This window comes from Anas platyrhynchos, chromosome 8 (assembly GCF_047663525.1).
Source record: "Anas platyrhynchos isolate ZD024472 breed Pekin duck chromosome 8, IASCAAS_PekinDuck_T2T, whole genome shotgun sequence".
Classification (NCBI taxonomy): Eukaryota; Metazoa; Chordata; class Aves; order Anseriformes; family Anatidae; genus Anas; species Anas platyrhynchos.
In genome coordinates, this window is record NC_092594.1 from 16,044,709 (window position 1) to 16,059,939 (window position 15,231).

At 41.9% G+C, this 15,231-nt stretch overlaps 1 protein-coding gene across 2 annotated transcripts in view; it reads left to right on the forward strand.

The window, feature by feature from the left end:
* ATF6 (activating transcription factor 6) overlaps positions 1 to 15,231 on the forward strand; it is a 72,697-nt gene that overhangs the window by 21,131 nt on the left and 36,335 nt on the right. Inside the window, exons 10-14 of one of the 2 annotated variants that reach the window (XM_027462432.3) lie at positions 1,399 to 1,542; positions 3,084 to 3,209; positions 4,171 to 4,273; positions 5,389 to 5,453; positions 9,475 to 9,589. In XM_027462432.3, coding sequence (XP_027318233.2) covers positions 1,399 to 1,542; positions 3,084 to 3,209; positions 4,171 to 4,273; positions 5,389 to 5,453; positions 9,475 to 9,589 — 553 coding nt within the window. The remainder of the gene's footprint in view (positions 1 to 1,398; positions 1,543 to 3,083; positions 3,210 to 4,170; positions 4,274 to 5,388; positions 5,454 to 9,474; positions 9,590 to 15,231) is intronic. The other variant, XM_072041422.1, reaches the window with a different exon arrangement.

A 15,231-nucleotide genomic window follows, 5' to 3' on the forward strand; every position in this document is an offset into this window, starting at 1 on the left:
GTGGGCTTCTGCTGCCCAGGTTGTGTGCTGCTGCCTGGGGACCTGAAGGACACGGGGCAGTGTGAGCGATGTCTCTTTGAATTGCCCCAGCCTCCATGGGTCTGCAGGAGGTGACAAAATTACTTATGGAGAGAGCTGAGCTGCTGTTAACAGGAGCACAAATACATTGGCAAAAGAGAAGGGATTGCTAGGCAACTACATCTGCGTGCCTTCTTAGTTGTGGAATGTTTAACCTCTCGTCCTTGCTAGTTCTTGTCTTCCTCTGCTATTACCATTTGCATTCATCGCCTGCTGCAACACGATGCCATGTAACAAATAGGAGAATGAGGTCTTCCCCTGCAGGGTTTATGCTCTGCTGCGCAAGAGGGATGGGCATGAATTAAAATGTGCTCTGTGAGCAGTGACCAACATGCGTGGCAAAGATCTCAGCATGCTGGGCTCCTGTATTTTTGCCTTTTTGCTGTGTTGCTGCTGGCGATGCTCTGCTGCTGTCAACCAGGAGCGTTAGGACTTGCCTTTTGATGTGTATTTCGGGAAGCAACCGTGTTTGCAGAAAAGCAAAGCGAGTCTCTGGGAAGGACGTGTTGAGGTGTTGCTTTCCTGCTTGCAGGACTTCTCGCTTGCAAATCGCCCTTCTGAACCAGGCGGCGGTTGATCTCATTTAGCAGTCGCCGGGTCATTTTTCCAGCTGGTGTGAAACGCTACCCTGCTTGGCCTTGGGAGCAGCACAGATGTGCTGACACTGCCTGGGTGGCTCAGCAGGCCCCGGGGGAAGATCCTCCATCCAGTGCAAGCAGAGCAGGAAGGCAGGGAAATGGGACCGTGCCCCGCTGCTGCTGTGGAGGTGGGGTTGTCAGCCCTACCAATGACTCTAAATCCATCTAGTATTGGACATAAATAAGTTGTGTACAGTTCTGTTAAATGTCTGGCATAATACTCCAAGCCTGCAGCTGCACAGAATTAGGGAGCTGTATTTTCTTTACGTATTGTATTCGTATAAACTTGTCAATTAGCTTTGAGGACGATGTAAGTGGAAGTATAGAGGTACTTGGATTTGAACATAAATTATTTTCTTATGCCTGCAGGTCTGTGTTACAGATTGATTTCAGTTTCATCGGGTGACATTTATGGGGCAACAAGAAAAACAGAGCATCAAAATCCTTCAAACAAGTAGAACTGAAGAAGAGAATTGCTTTTCTCCCTATTAGTGCTTTCAGTGACAGTAATATAATGACAAAAGGCATCATGTTTTTACATAAGATGTGACATGAACCTTATTTATGTGACACAGCAGCAGCCAGAAATGTATCCACCTAAGTATTTACACCTTAGGGTAAAGTGTCTTGCAGACCATTTGGATGTGAGTGCTAAGTTCTGCTCTGTCTGTTGTGTTTCCAGTGTATTCGAAAAAGATCCCAGTGGAGCTGACTCCCCTGTGAGCTCCAACCACCGGACCCGAAATCTCCTGGAGTTCTCAGCTAGCCAGGAGTCCAGCACAGCACAGAAAATACCTGATGACATAATTTCTGAAAAGAGTAATAGGTAAGGTGAAAACTTTTGATGTGTTTTAAGTGGCAGAGGGCAATGTTGCTTTAGACCTCACTGTCCTTCCGTTTGGGAACCTTTTTGTCCAGTATTATTGCAGCTCTTAAGGAGCAACTGAGCTTACAAAAACGGTGTTTTGAAAGCTGATCCCTTTTTTTTAATTTTTATTATGTAACAGTTTACCATGCTGCTTTTTGAATTAATATGTCATTTAATCCACAGGATTACCCAGTATGTAGAGGTGTACAGCTGGCAAGTTTTGCCTTGCTAGATGGTATTAAGGAGAGAGTGGTGGAAGAGAATATACAAGCAAGTGTGTGTCAGGGAGATTTTTGTGACCTTCAGCTCTTCATCTGTTTGATTTTTTTCCCTGATCTTTATTTTACCTAGCAGAATTGAGATATTTGTTTTATTATCTATCTGTCCTTACTCTTCAAGTTGCAATATGCATTTTCTTAGTTACTCAAGAGCAGAGAAGGGAAGCTCACAATTGTGAGCATACTCTGAACTTAAGAAGAGCTGCACTTTTTTTTTTTTTCTTTCAGAAATCTCTGAGTCCATCCTTGTGCTTACCCATTATTGCATCATATAGTTGCTTTAAAGATTCCTCGATCTCTAGCATTCAGTGCATAAGTAATTGAACATATAATTGTCTCCAGACTGAAGTCTGGCGAATCCAGCTCATGTTTTCCCCTTACAGGATTTATCCTATCAGATTGTCCCTTTCCAGTAGAGTATTTTGGCTGGTTGAACAAAGCCAGGAACAGACGTGCAGAAGGTCTTAATACATTTTGCCATGCAGAAGACAATAAATCACAAACACTTCAGTGCTGTAGCCATGGTGAGGGCTTTGTGTCCTATGTGGCACGTTTCAGACCGTGACTTATGTGACACTGTAGTAGAGAGGTTCTCTTAGGAGGCTGTGCTAGTGCCTGTGCTACAGTTAACCAGGAGAAAGGAATATTATTATGTGCTTTGTTGCTGAAATTGCTGTGGATTTGTGTATTGAAATGCATGCTCTTTCTTACTTTTTCTCGTAGCTGAGCTAGCTGCTGGAGACTGTTGGAGATGTTTGGGAAAGCAGTCCTTGCCACTTGGTTGTAACATGGTTTCTGGCTGCTCTGTTGTTGTATAGCTCATGGTCTTTGTATCCACGTGGTTTTAGTGGCTAATAACTTTAGTATTTCTATAGCAAATCCTTCACAGCTCTGGAATGAAAGAGAAAGTTGTCTGCTGAGATCTCTCAGTTTACATCTTATGAGAAATATCCTATGGGCTGCATTTCCTTTCAATATCTGCCCTATTTTGGAAAGAAACTTTGCAACCACTAATGCTCATCTGTCTGCCCCGTGTTGAGTGCCACCAGACCCTTTGGAGGACTTGCCTAGAACCACTGATTTTTTGATAGAAATTATTCACCTGTTTTGAAGGTCTCATAGCAGCAGCTGTAACCTTTGCGGGTTTGCCACTGGTCATTCTTAATTTTCTGGGTTTGGTCAAAGTGGTCAAAGGTTGGTGTCTTTTTCTTTTTTTCCCAGGTACGATCATTCAGTGTCTGACAACAAAGCCCTGATGATAGTATCAGAAGAACCACTATTGTATATTTCACCACCACCACCACCACCCCCCTGTCAGCCCCTGATCAACCGGACAGAGTCACAGAGGTGAGCAAACAATTTTTTCTGAGCATTTAAGCGTTTAGTAGGAGCAAGCTGTGTGATAGGTGAGTGGACAGATGGCTCTGGATGATGTTATATCCACTCAAAGCAATCATCCAGTCTGGGACCACTGCCTCTGTAAGTGTCTGTGCTGTCCAGCATCTACTTCCATGGAGACATGAGACTGACTTTGATCTTCGTAATCTTCTGATGTTTTTTCTAATGATTTTCACTCAGTATTCTCACTGGTCACTTAGCAATAACTGAATAACAACTTTCTGGTTGCCTGGAGGTTTTTAATGACTTAAAACAGAAATCACTTTGTAAGTGGAAATGTTTACAAGATGGAAATCAAGGGCACTTCCATCAGAAATACGTAAAAGATGATCTCCTATCCTTCAACTTCCAAGACAAGTAAACTCGACATTGCAGATCTGCTTTATTCATTATTGGGAAAAACTTAGCTCTGTTTTTTTCCAAAGATACAAGTGTATCACCAAAATTAGCTCCATTCTGCTTTGCCCATTCTTTCTCTCAAATTTATTTGCAGTATTTTAGCTTTCTTAGCCAATATTTAGTCTTGAACTGATGATCTTTTTCTTTTAAATTTCAGTAGCCCTTCTAGTAATTTAAGAATTACTGTTCATTGGGCAAAAAAAAATTCTGTATCTGCTTTATGTTAAAACATCCATAATTCATATACTTTATGGATAGTTAGCCAGTTGGACTCGATGATCTTTGTGGGTTCGTTCCAACTGAACAACTCTATTCTGTTCTATTACGTATGAATTCCCTTAAAATTTAATCTTTCAGTTAAATTTGCTGCTCTGGTGTTAAAAATAAGATACGGTACAGCAAAAGAGTACTAAACTGCAGCGTGTTTGAAGTGTTTTCTATAACTAAAAATTTTGCCACTGTTCTTTGAAACATCTGTTCATGCTGTGTTGTGTTTGTTGTTTGTTTTTAGGCTAAATCATGAACTTCGAGGATGGGTTCATAGACATGAAGTGGAAAGAACAAGGTCTAGAAGGCTGTCAAATAGCAAACAGCAGAAAGCACGGGTTACACAGGTAGGCAGGTTTATACTGGTGAGTCAGTATTGTGACAGGATAATATAAAACATAAAATAAACATAAAAATAAACATAAAAAAATAAACATACCATAAAAATATTCAGTGTTACTTGTCTATGCTTGTTATTATATACCAGAGTAGCAAGAGTGCCTGTAATTAGGGTTACCAAACACTTGCCATTTTAAATTGCTGTTTTTGGTTGATAATTATGTTTCCAGAGTTCTTGTTGGGAATACAATTTTTCATTCTTGGTCTCAAATTATTTTTTAGCAGTCCTCAAAACATATTAGTTGTTCTCTAAAATTAAACCTTTTATATGACTTCCCTGTAAGGTTGTGTAAGGTTAAACTGTTGATGGAGAAACACAACCTACTGCACATTGATCAGGCTGACTGGTAAGAGGCACAGATGATTGTTGAAATATTTCTTGCTAAAAGGATACATTTTGGGTAAGAGTACAGAATTGTGAGATTTCTGTTCATATTTCCCCTTTTTAAAAATGCCTTTCATCTACATGGCTTATCGATAGCAAGGACGTAATTAAGAGCATGAATTTTTGAAATCTTTCATTTGATTAAGAGATAGTAACAGCCTTAAAAGGAATGGAACTTCACACTGTGGGCAACACAACACGCTTCTAGAGAAAAATTGTTGAATATTAAACTTCGCACCGATGTCCAAAAGACATCAGTGGGATGTCAAAGGTAAGGCAAGTTCAAGTGCTTCTTGTGTCTCAAACACAAGAGGTGTGCTGTGGGTAGTACATTTTGGCAGAGAGACAAAGTGAATATGACCTAAAAGAATGTATGCAACTACTGTGTATGGTACCTGCATCTCTTATTTGTGTCTGAGCGTGTGACTTTAAATTTGGCTGTATTAAAACACTTGCTTTTTTCTTTGATTCCAGCTTGATTGCTGGTCACCATTTCAGTTAGTCATTTGTCACCAGTGAAAAAATGTACATTCATTGTCCAGGGGCACTAATTAACCCCTGTACCTCCTTAAATATTCACTCTGCTACATCTGTGCTTCATGTTTTTTGTAGTGCAAAACCAAGAGGATGTTTATTGTTTTACGTTTATCTTTTTTTTTTTTTTTACCTCTTTTTCAGAGCTCCCTCAGTAAGAAAGTAGATTCCCAGCTAATGGCCATGCCTTATACAGACACCAGCCTCAGGTAAGGCAAAACAACTGCTTTATTTTTGCTCTTTACTTACTAACTTCATTTCTCACCAACGGCTGGTGAAAAATGCTTATTTTCACCTTGTCAGGTTTCTTAAGTGAGGGGCTAGCTACATTTATTGGCCTAATTTCCATCCCTCAGCAATTAGCTGCTTCTAATGTTTCAACCAACACTTAAAGGAACTCTTATCACAACTCTTTTCTGGGGTCTTCCTACCAGTAAGTCTGAAGAAAATCATTACTTCACTCAGCAGGTTCCCTCCCTAAACAGATTAACAGATTTGAATCTTTAAGGGGAAATAAAAGGGGGATTGTTTTGGGACTGCCCTCTCCTGGTTACCTGTCCTGTCCGTCTTCCTGGAGGACAGGAAAAGCTGGAGAGAAAAGCTTAAGGAAAATAAAAATTCTCTCTCCTGAACTCTCTGTGACAGTGTTTAAAAGGATCTCTGTTTTGAAGTGGCAAGGAAGGATAAGGAAAATGGAGTACAAAGTGGACTTTTTGTTGAAGGAACATACCTGAAATGTTGCTATTGAAAGTAAGACAGCTGTGGACCTTCTGTTTGTATTGCAGCAGCTTTGAAAGCAGGGTAGTCTGGGAGAAAATAGTGATCTGTAGGCAAATGTTCTGGAAACAAAGCTGGCAAAAAAAAAAAAAAAAAAAAAAAAGAGCTTTCTTAAGCTTTCTTAGTTCTACAGGCAGATGCAGGATGACCGACAAGCTTATTCTCATGGCATAAGGTAGTTTATATACATGCCTGCATTACTCCTAAAAAAAAAAAAGTATTGAGATTATTAAAAACAATCTGTGACATGCAACTCTGCGTGGAATAATTTACTATGCTCAGAAAGAAGTGAGTTTTTTTTTTCTGGACAAATGATGTTTCAATGAACAGGACCAGTGAGTGAGTCATGGCAGCTGCTTGCTGTGACCGTCCTGGAACTGCTAAGAACATAGAACAGGCTTCCAGTTTCTCCCTGAGACATCAGCTATTAGATGCTCCATGAAATCACAGAATTGCAGAATAATAATAATTAAAGTTGTGAGGCATCTCTGGAGATGTCCAGTCCAACCTCCTACTTGAAGAAGGTTTAATTTCAAGTGGCTCAGGGTGATGTCCAGCAGAGTTTTGAGTATCTCCTGAAGGAGAGATGCCACCAGCTCTCTCGGCACTTGTCCCAGGGCTACACCACTGCCGTTGTGAAATGTTTTCCCCTTGTAGCCAGCTGGAATTTTTCCTGTAGCAATTTGTGGCTGCTGCCTCTTACCCTTTCCCTGTGCATCTGTCAGAAGAGACTGACTGCCTCTATCTCCTTGTAAGCCCCCAGTAGGAAGCTGAGGATTGCAGTTGGAGCCCCTTCAACCTTCTCTTCTCCAGGCTGAACAAACCCTGCTCCCTCTGCCTCCTGTCTCTCCTTGCACATCCTGTGCTCCAGGTGCTGCCGGTCATGCAGTTGCTGCCCAGATGTGTTGCTGACTTGCATTTGGCTCCTCTGCCAGGACCTCAGCTCCTTCCTGCAGCCCATGTGCTTCATCACTGGGAAGACAGGAAAGATGCTGTTTATCTAATCTTGTCATTGATGCTATCCATGAGGCACTGCCTTTGGAAAACTATTAATGAGCTAGGAGTTTTTCTGCAAATGTCTAAGTCAAAAACTAAGCTACTTGTAAGCTTTCTGATACTTCACATAAGTGCATGTAGACAGCCACAAAGCTTTTGTTAATGATGCAAGTGCCGTTATTCGGAGCATACTGTCAAGACTTCTTTTTTAAGATTGGTCTTGTGCCTGGAATTTGAGTGACTGTTTCCTTCTGGAATACCCTTATTGTTGACCTGTGGATCTTGGGTGAATCCATGAATAAGGGGACATTAATAGGGTTTGGATTCATCTTTGTAGTGCTGATGATATCAGCAGTGATGTAAAGTGTTGCAGTGAAGTCAAGGCAGAGGAAGATCAAAATGAAGACGACTTAAAAACATTAAACACCCCCAAACCACTTTTCAGTCCTTTTAGCATTCTTCAGAATTTAATTTGATGAGACTTCCTGCAAATGTGTATTTGGGGCTCTTGATATCAAGTGCTAAAAGACTCTCCAGCTTTTTTCCTATTTCTGAATTTTGCACTATTAAAATCGTGGTTCTTGGTGAATAAGGCACTGTGTCCGCAGCCTCACTCCTTGAACAACGCTCTTGCACCATGCTTGTGCTTGGTGATGCACAGCAGAGTGCCCTTCTAACTCTGAAAACCATGAAAGCTCGTTTATCTCAGAATAAATGGGCAGATTCAGCACCACTTTTTGGATACATATTTAATATGATGCTTTCTTGTAATATGGTAAGGTATTGCTAAAAAAAAAATTGGAAGAAATCTTCAATTTCTTCCTTTCCTTCATGGAGCAGTCCATAGTGAGTGCTCTTAAATGCACACAGGTCAACATGGTGTAGTACTGGTAATTACAGGTGTTACTGGGAGTTTGGAGCTGGTGATGGACTTGTTCCATGGAACCAGCAGAGCTCAGGGAAGGCCCAGTGGTTTCCAAGTGCTTTGGAACAACTTTCTCCCGTGGCTGGATTTAGAGTTATAAAAGGCTGTTTTCCAGGTTGAGCTGGATCTTCTGTAGCGTGGGCGAGAAAACGGAACTGTGGGACCTATTTCAGTTCTCAGGATGTGTTTTTACAAAGCAATACGTGGGTGTGATGCCTTTTATCACAGTGCAACTTCAATGCCGAATCTCAGGGGTGTTCTAGTGGGCCTACGTGTTTTTGTGAATGAGTAATCGAGTTCAGATTAGCTTGGATCTTTGTTTCCTGTGCGTGAAGGACATGATCTGATCCCTCACTTGCATAGGGCTGCTAATGAGGATATATAGAATAGCACTGCCTACTCTTAATCCCCCAGGACTTTCACCCCCCATCTCGTTAAAGGGAAGCCTGGCTTGGCAGCTGCAGTCCTCTGATTGCAGCAAGGCAAGATTAGCAGTAGGAGAGGAGATAATGGTGGCCTGCTATTACTGCTGCTCAAGAAAATCACTTGATGATATATTTGTGCCTTGTTTTCTTTGTGTAGTTATGTATATTATAGAAACATACCAAAATAATCTAAATGAGCCACCGTATTTTAAAATCTGGGTCAGCACAAGACAGTTTGGGAGGAGCAGGCTCATCAGTGATGGTGCCACAAATACTGCAAACAGATAGCATGCTATTAACGTGGGGAAGAATTCAAATAACTGGTTGAAGATCCAACTAATGGTTTGTCTAAGTACAGCTTTCCCATTTGATTAAATATGTTATTTTTGAGTGGGAATGGGATGATAGCAATATCTGCTGGGAATTTCTCACCTTTCCAAGATAAACAGTGGATAAGTACCACAACTGCCTGACTTGCCAGTGTGTCTGCTTAGAATATTTCAGACGGTGTCTTTTCCTCATGTCTGATATCAGTAAGATGAGAATTGTGGAAAAGTATGAATTATATGAGTGTTACGAATATCTTATTTTTGCTCCACTGTCTAAATAGAAAATCAAGAGCAAATCTGTGAATTGACCAAAGGCAAAAAAAGAAGGCAGGTGAGAGAGAAGATGAAGTTGCCACTTACAAGTAAATAAATCAAAAACTGATTAAATGTTTTGAGTTTTCATTTCAGAATAACATTTTGTTTTAAAATTTGCTATGATCTGTTTTCAGAAGTCATCACAAATTTCCAGACGTTTTAGATTGATTTGAAACTTTTTATTGTTGTTGTTGAGCTAGTATGTGGCTTTTTTGCTAGCCTCCAAAGCATGATCAAAATTAAGCCTGAAACAATTTCCTGGGGCAAGACTTTTAAAGCACTTTGAACTCTCAAAAAGTACGCAGTAGTTCTCACTGTCTTCACCTATGTTTAATGTTCCTCGTGCTCCTCAGTGCATAAAGATCTGCTGTTCTTTTGAAAAGCAGGTGTTTATAGCCATTGTCTCACTGAAGTTAAGTTTCTTGTGTCTAAAATAATTACCTTCCCCCCTTCTTTATTTCAGCAGGAACTCAGGGAACGAGCTGCAAGTATATTATGCCTCTCCAAGGAGCTATCAAGACTTCCTTGAAGCTATTCGCAGAAGGGAAGACACATTCTACGTGGTGTCATTTCGCAGAGTAAGTTTATATGAATCTGTAAGACTGTTTCTAACACCGTACCTCTTTCCTTGTGATACAAAAGATGATGTCGTCAAGGTTGGAGCTAAATTCGTTTCTTCGTAAGTGATGCCTCAGCACGAACTTCACAGTAAAATGGCCAGATCATGGTCTTTTCAAAATATGCCTGTCATGGTTAGGAATGGAAAGAGAACTTTGCAGGAAATGTTGCAGTGCACGGGCAAGACAGCATGAAATTGTATGAAAAACACAGAGAAGCAGGATTGAGGGAGTATCTGGAGGTGAGAGGCAGTCTGCAAAGAAGGGGTCTTCCTCTTTGTGTAGTAAAAACTGCACAGAGAGGTAAAACACTGTAAATCAGTAAAACACTGATGCAGTTTCATCAGGTAACTGGGACTGTTTGTTAGACACTGTTGCTGAAAAGTTATTGACTGGTGTAGTTAAAACATTAGGTCGTCGAGTTGTTTAATCTCAGCATAGATGAGGTAGGAGCACTATGCCTTCCGACTGAATAACTTTTTTTTCTGGAAACAGTCATAAAATCCTCCAAAGCCAGCATACAATCCCTGCTACTCTGCAAGAATTGCAGAGTGGAGTTTCATTGCTCTTCCTGGGCTGCCACCCTGCTCATTTTTCCAGATGTGCGATGTTTCTGGTGCAGATTGTGCAGGCAAGGAAGGGATTAAGGAACACAATGACAGTTTGGAGAGGGAATCTGTGCAGGGCCAAGCACCGTAAGCTCTAAAGAGACAGAACCATTCTGTGAGTGTTGTAAATGTGTTAAAAGCTCTTTCAGAGTGTATGTGGCACAGAGCTGTGCTTAAAGGCATTCAGCTTTGTGTGTGCACCTCATCATATCAGGGCAGATTGGCAAATCTGCTTCACTAATTTCTTCCTCTCAGCCACTCTCCTCCCAGCCCTGGCTTGACATGTGTAAACCAACAAATGGTCCAAACCAATTCTTTTTTTTTAAAGTGATCAGGATGGGTGAAAGTGTTCAATGAAACCGAGAGGCACCATTTTTTTAAAAAATAAGTGGTTTTGTTGCTCTGTCAAGCTCTTTACCACAGCAGTTTTATGGTCAGATGCTTGGTGGGAATGAAGGGAGTGTTCAGAGTTGTGTAAGGAGAACTGGCCTTCTGACAAGCCTGTGCCTGCTTTGAGAACAGGGCATAAAGTTCTGGGTTGATGCAATACCCACTGGACCTGACTTGTAGTTAAACACTTACTCAGGATAGCAGGCCAATAATCAGAGTGGTTAACTAGATATTTGTTTAATAGGTGTAAAAACCTTTTGTGCTTCAGGGTACAGGAATAAATGTACCCTGGGCACAAATTAATTCTGCTAGCTCAACATAACATTATTTTTATCTTCCCCTAAAATAGTCTCATTTGAGGTTTTCTGTGTCCCATATTGTGGCTGTACAGGACTTTTCTGCTGGTTTGTGACTTGTAAGTTGAGACGGATGATCTCTTTTCTGTCCGTGCTGGAATACAGCATCAGCTTGTGCTCCAGCGTTGTCTGGCATGGCCTCACATTTGCAGCACAGTTGGTGACAGTAAAAGCTGTTTTAAAACTGGAATTACAGATGTGTGATGGCCAGAGTGGCGTTGAAGCAAGGATAGCTACAGGAGCAAGAAGCTGCTTGGGATCTGGCAAGGGAAGTCATCAAGGCCAACAGTGGTTAAAACAGCAATTTGTGGGTGGGAGAGTTTGTTTCCTTTGTCTTGCAAGGTCTTGATGGGTCCTGAGACTTGTCTCTCCTGCATTTTTGGCCCAGGCCTGAACCTGGGCTCATAGCTTGCTAGGCCTCCTGCCTTGCTGTTTTGCAGTGGGCACAGATTGGGTGGCATGCATGTATGTGTGCTTTTGCAAGGCTGAGAGCTTGGGCACTGCCAAATCTTGTGCCCGTGTGAAGTCTCAGCAAAGCTGATTTGCACCCTGCTTTAGAGGGTTGGGTTTCAGAGCTGAGAGTGGAGATGTCCTCAGTTGCTCCAGCTGAGGAGGACATCTCCCCACACCTTCAAGGAGAGGACCCAGACCTCAGAGATCAGAATTAGGATTCCAGACAGCGATAACAGTGATTACCAGAGTCGTGTTACTGTTTGTCTAGATATGTTTGTCATACTATTTCCTTAAAAGATTACTTAAAAGAAAACCACTGCATCCAATTACTATTTTTTCCTGCCTCAGGAGTCTCGTGTCTCTGTGCCCCACGTAAATCAATGTATGTCCATATGTAAGTTTGTGTAACACATCCCCGTTTGGTCTGGTCTGCAGTAACTTCCTTAACGTGTGAAATATATGTATTTAGAGGAGATTCAGGCAAAACAAAAATAGTACTTTTGGTAGGATGAGGATTCTGTAAGGGTTCAATAGAAATATGAGATTAGTTTCCAGTGTTGGGATTACTGGCTTGTGTCACAAGACTGGAATTTTGTTATTAACTATTTGGCACGTTCTGCTGTTCTTTCAGCTAACAACACAAACATAGCCAGCACCAGGCTCTGCTTACCCTGAGGATGAGTAGAAGGGGGTGGAGAATTGATCATGAAAGTTTTTTTTCTGGAAGCTCAGAGCAAAAAGCAGGATGGTGTTTGTGTACTTCTTTACTTTCTGTCCTTGCTGCAGTCCACCTGAACGCAAGCACTGGTGCACAGGTTCTGTTCATGTTGTGTGTCCTGTTGGATTAATGACCCAGAAGTTGGCAGCTTTCATTTGGACTCGCAGAGCTGTCCTTGGAAATCAGAGTGAGTCTTGTGCCAGCTAATTCCTATTGCTTGGCTCTACTCTATTACAAGGAGAGGTTTGGGGACTTTTAAAAAAGCAGCTCTTAAGTTTATATGGCAGCAAAGCTTTGGGTATTTCTGTTTTATGAATGAAATGTCCTCAAATTGAAGGCAGTTCCATGCACCACCTCATTGGTTATTTTAATAGGGCAAACCTGATCTAGTGACAAGTTCTGCCCTCAGGCACTTTTCAATGGGAATTGGATTTTTCTGTGAGACAGGAGAAGGGAGTCCTGCACAGCCTGAGGGATGCCATCGGGCCCTTTCTCCTTCGCAGCGCTGCTGACTTTGTTTTCTCTGGACCACAATTCCTTCCCACTGGTGACTGGGAGCCGAGAGAGGGGACCGATTTCCTCCTTAGCATTAAGAGTCACTCGTGTTGCTTGCTCGCTTGCCCAAGGTAGAAGGCAGTGCCTGGAGATGATGGGTTTTATTCTTCTGTTTGGCCCTGTGCTATGCAGACACTCCAAAAATAAATAGGATGTTAGCAGTGGTACCACAAAGACTGAATTTCTCATGGTCTCATCAATTTTGTTTTCTTTCCTTGCATTGGAAGGCTTGCATGTGTGCCTATCACTGTTGGAGGTTTTTTTTTTTTTCTTTTCTTTTCTTCTTTTTCTCTTTTTTCTTTTTTTTGGTGAAGAGGACCGAGGAGAATAAAGTAGTCCTTGGATCCACTAAGCCCATATATGAAGCAGGACTTTCACTCTGAGAGACTACAAAAATTGTTTTTCTGCAATTGCCAGGGGACTCGAATGTCATTTTTTAACAAGAAATATGTATCTGACAGCAAACAATGAAGTCTTTGAATGAAGTCAGTGCTGTCTCCCAGCTCTGCCAGGCCTCAGCAGCTAATATCCCTTGTAGCCAGGGCTTGTCACCATTTATTTCTTCAGATATTAACTCATTAATTTCATCTTTTTTTCATGTTACTTACCTTTTAGGAAGCCCTTGTTCAGCTTTCCTTTAGCATTGCAGAACATGACACGTGGAAATGTACCCAAATACACATGCACACCTGCGGCCCTCTGCTGTTCTCAGACACTCCAGCGCTCAGAAGCCATTTGTTTGCAGCATGGATCTAAGTTGTGCTGTTTTGGGTTGATTTTGAGAGTCTGTTTAGAGCTGAGAGGTCCATGCAGTGAGTACTGAAAGCAAGTTGCCATGAAGGTTTGAAAAAGAGTGCAACAAACTGAGCTCTGCTGCTAGCTCTAGCCAGAGGAGAATGGCATGGGGATGGAGGCCTCATTCTGGTACAGTGATCTGTAGAAATGTCTGAAAGCACTGGTCTTGGTGGGGTGAGGAACCATGGTCCTGATTTGTCATGTTTTAAGTAGCTTTCCCTCGCTGTCCCCAGACGGAGCGGAGGCTGGAGAGGTTTGTCACCTCACTGAACCGCGTCGGAGCCTGCAGTTGGTGCTGATCCTTCCTTCCATTTCTCCCAGGTCTCAGAGGCAGAATTCAGAGTCTGTTGCTCTGCCAACACCTTTGATTTCTGCCCTTTGACATCTGTGACACCAAATCTGCTTGAGCTGTTCTAAAATCCCAGCGGAGCATGGCCGTGAAATTCAGAGTAGTTGCCGTAACGTGAGGGAGCACCTGGCTGCCACGGCGCTTCCCCTGCGGGCCTGGCACTGCCTGGCGCAGAGGCTGGTCTTTCTCAGAGCTCACATCTGTTTGGCCATGGAGTATTCAGACCTTGAGATTGTTTCTGGAGTTGCTTTGGTAACTTACATACATAGGATGTTTGCTGCTGCTGCTGGTTCCAAGTGAGATACAAACAACTGCACGAAGACTGCTGTGAAAGTGACGGGAAGTTTGGCTGGTATCGTGCTCTGAGAGAGTGAACGTTGCTGATAGGGCACAGAAGGTAGGAAAAGAGAACAGCAGCTAGGAACAGAACTTTTCTGAAGACAATCGTGTGTTTTCTGGCCAGTGTTAGCTGCTTTTAAAAACACGCATAGCTAACAATTTGAAAAGCAGTTAAGTAAATAGCTGAAGAAAGCATCCCTCCCAATTTACTTTGACCTGAGAATGCTGCCCCACATCCCCACGCTGCTCATGTGGTTAGGGTCAGAGTCCCCTCAGCCTCCCATGGGTAAGCAGTGGATTTCACTGTCCCTCATCAGAGATGCTTTGCTGGCATCAGTGTAGGCTTATTAAGGACAATGACATTTTTTAGGGTAACTGTAATTACTTACATTAAGGAAGGCCACTAACATTCCCTTTCTGTATTTATTTCAAAGCGCAGACGTCTCCTGGTATCAAAGTTTGCCAACTGCATTTAAACAATGCACATACAGTGTCTTACAGCATGTTGCAGTAAAAAACGCATGTTATAATTTGATTCTGGTTATTACGTGTTAGAGCAAGGGCAACGCTGGCCCTATGGAAATCATTGGCAAAGCCATTACCAACTTCAACAAAACCAGAAGTTCTCTTTGCCAGTTTGTTTCAGTGCCGTGACACATAAACCACAGAGCTTCAGATAAATATTTTATTTGAGGATGTGAATTTCTGGTCCTAAAAACCAACATTGGAACGAACATTGAAGGATTTCTCAAGTTCTGCAACAAGTTTTCACTGAAGTAATTACACCAAATTTAAATCACAGCTTTTGTTCTTTCTTTGTCAGTATCTTTGTGTGAACACTCAGTGTGCTAGGAATAAAAATATCTGATTTGTGTTTTGCTTTTGTGAGTAATAAGCTTGTGATGTGTTAATTGTATTGGGGATGATCTATTGCTTTCAGACAGCAAAGGATTACAATATGTTGGAAAAAAAGTTTTGTTTTTTTTTTTTTTTTTTTTGAGAGAGGAGACCATAGGTTTCCACTGGGGCAGAGATGTGTG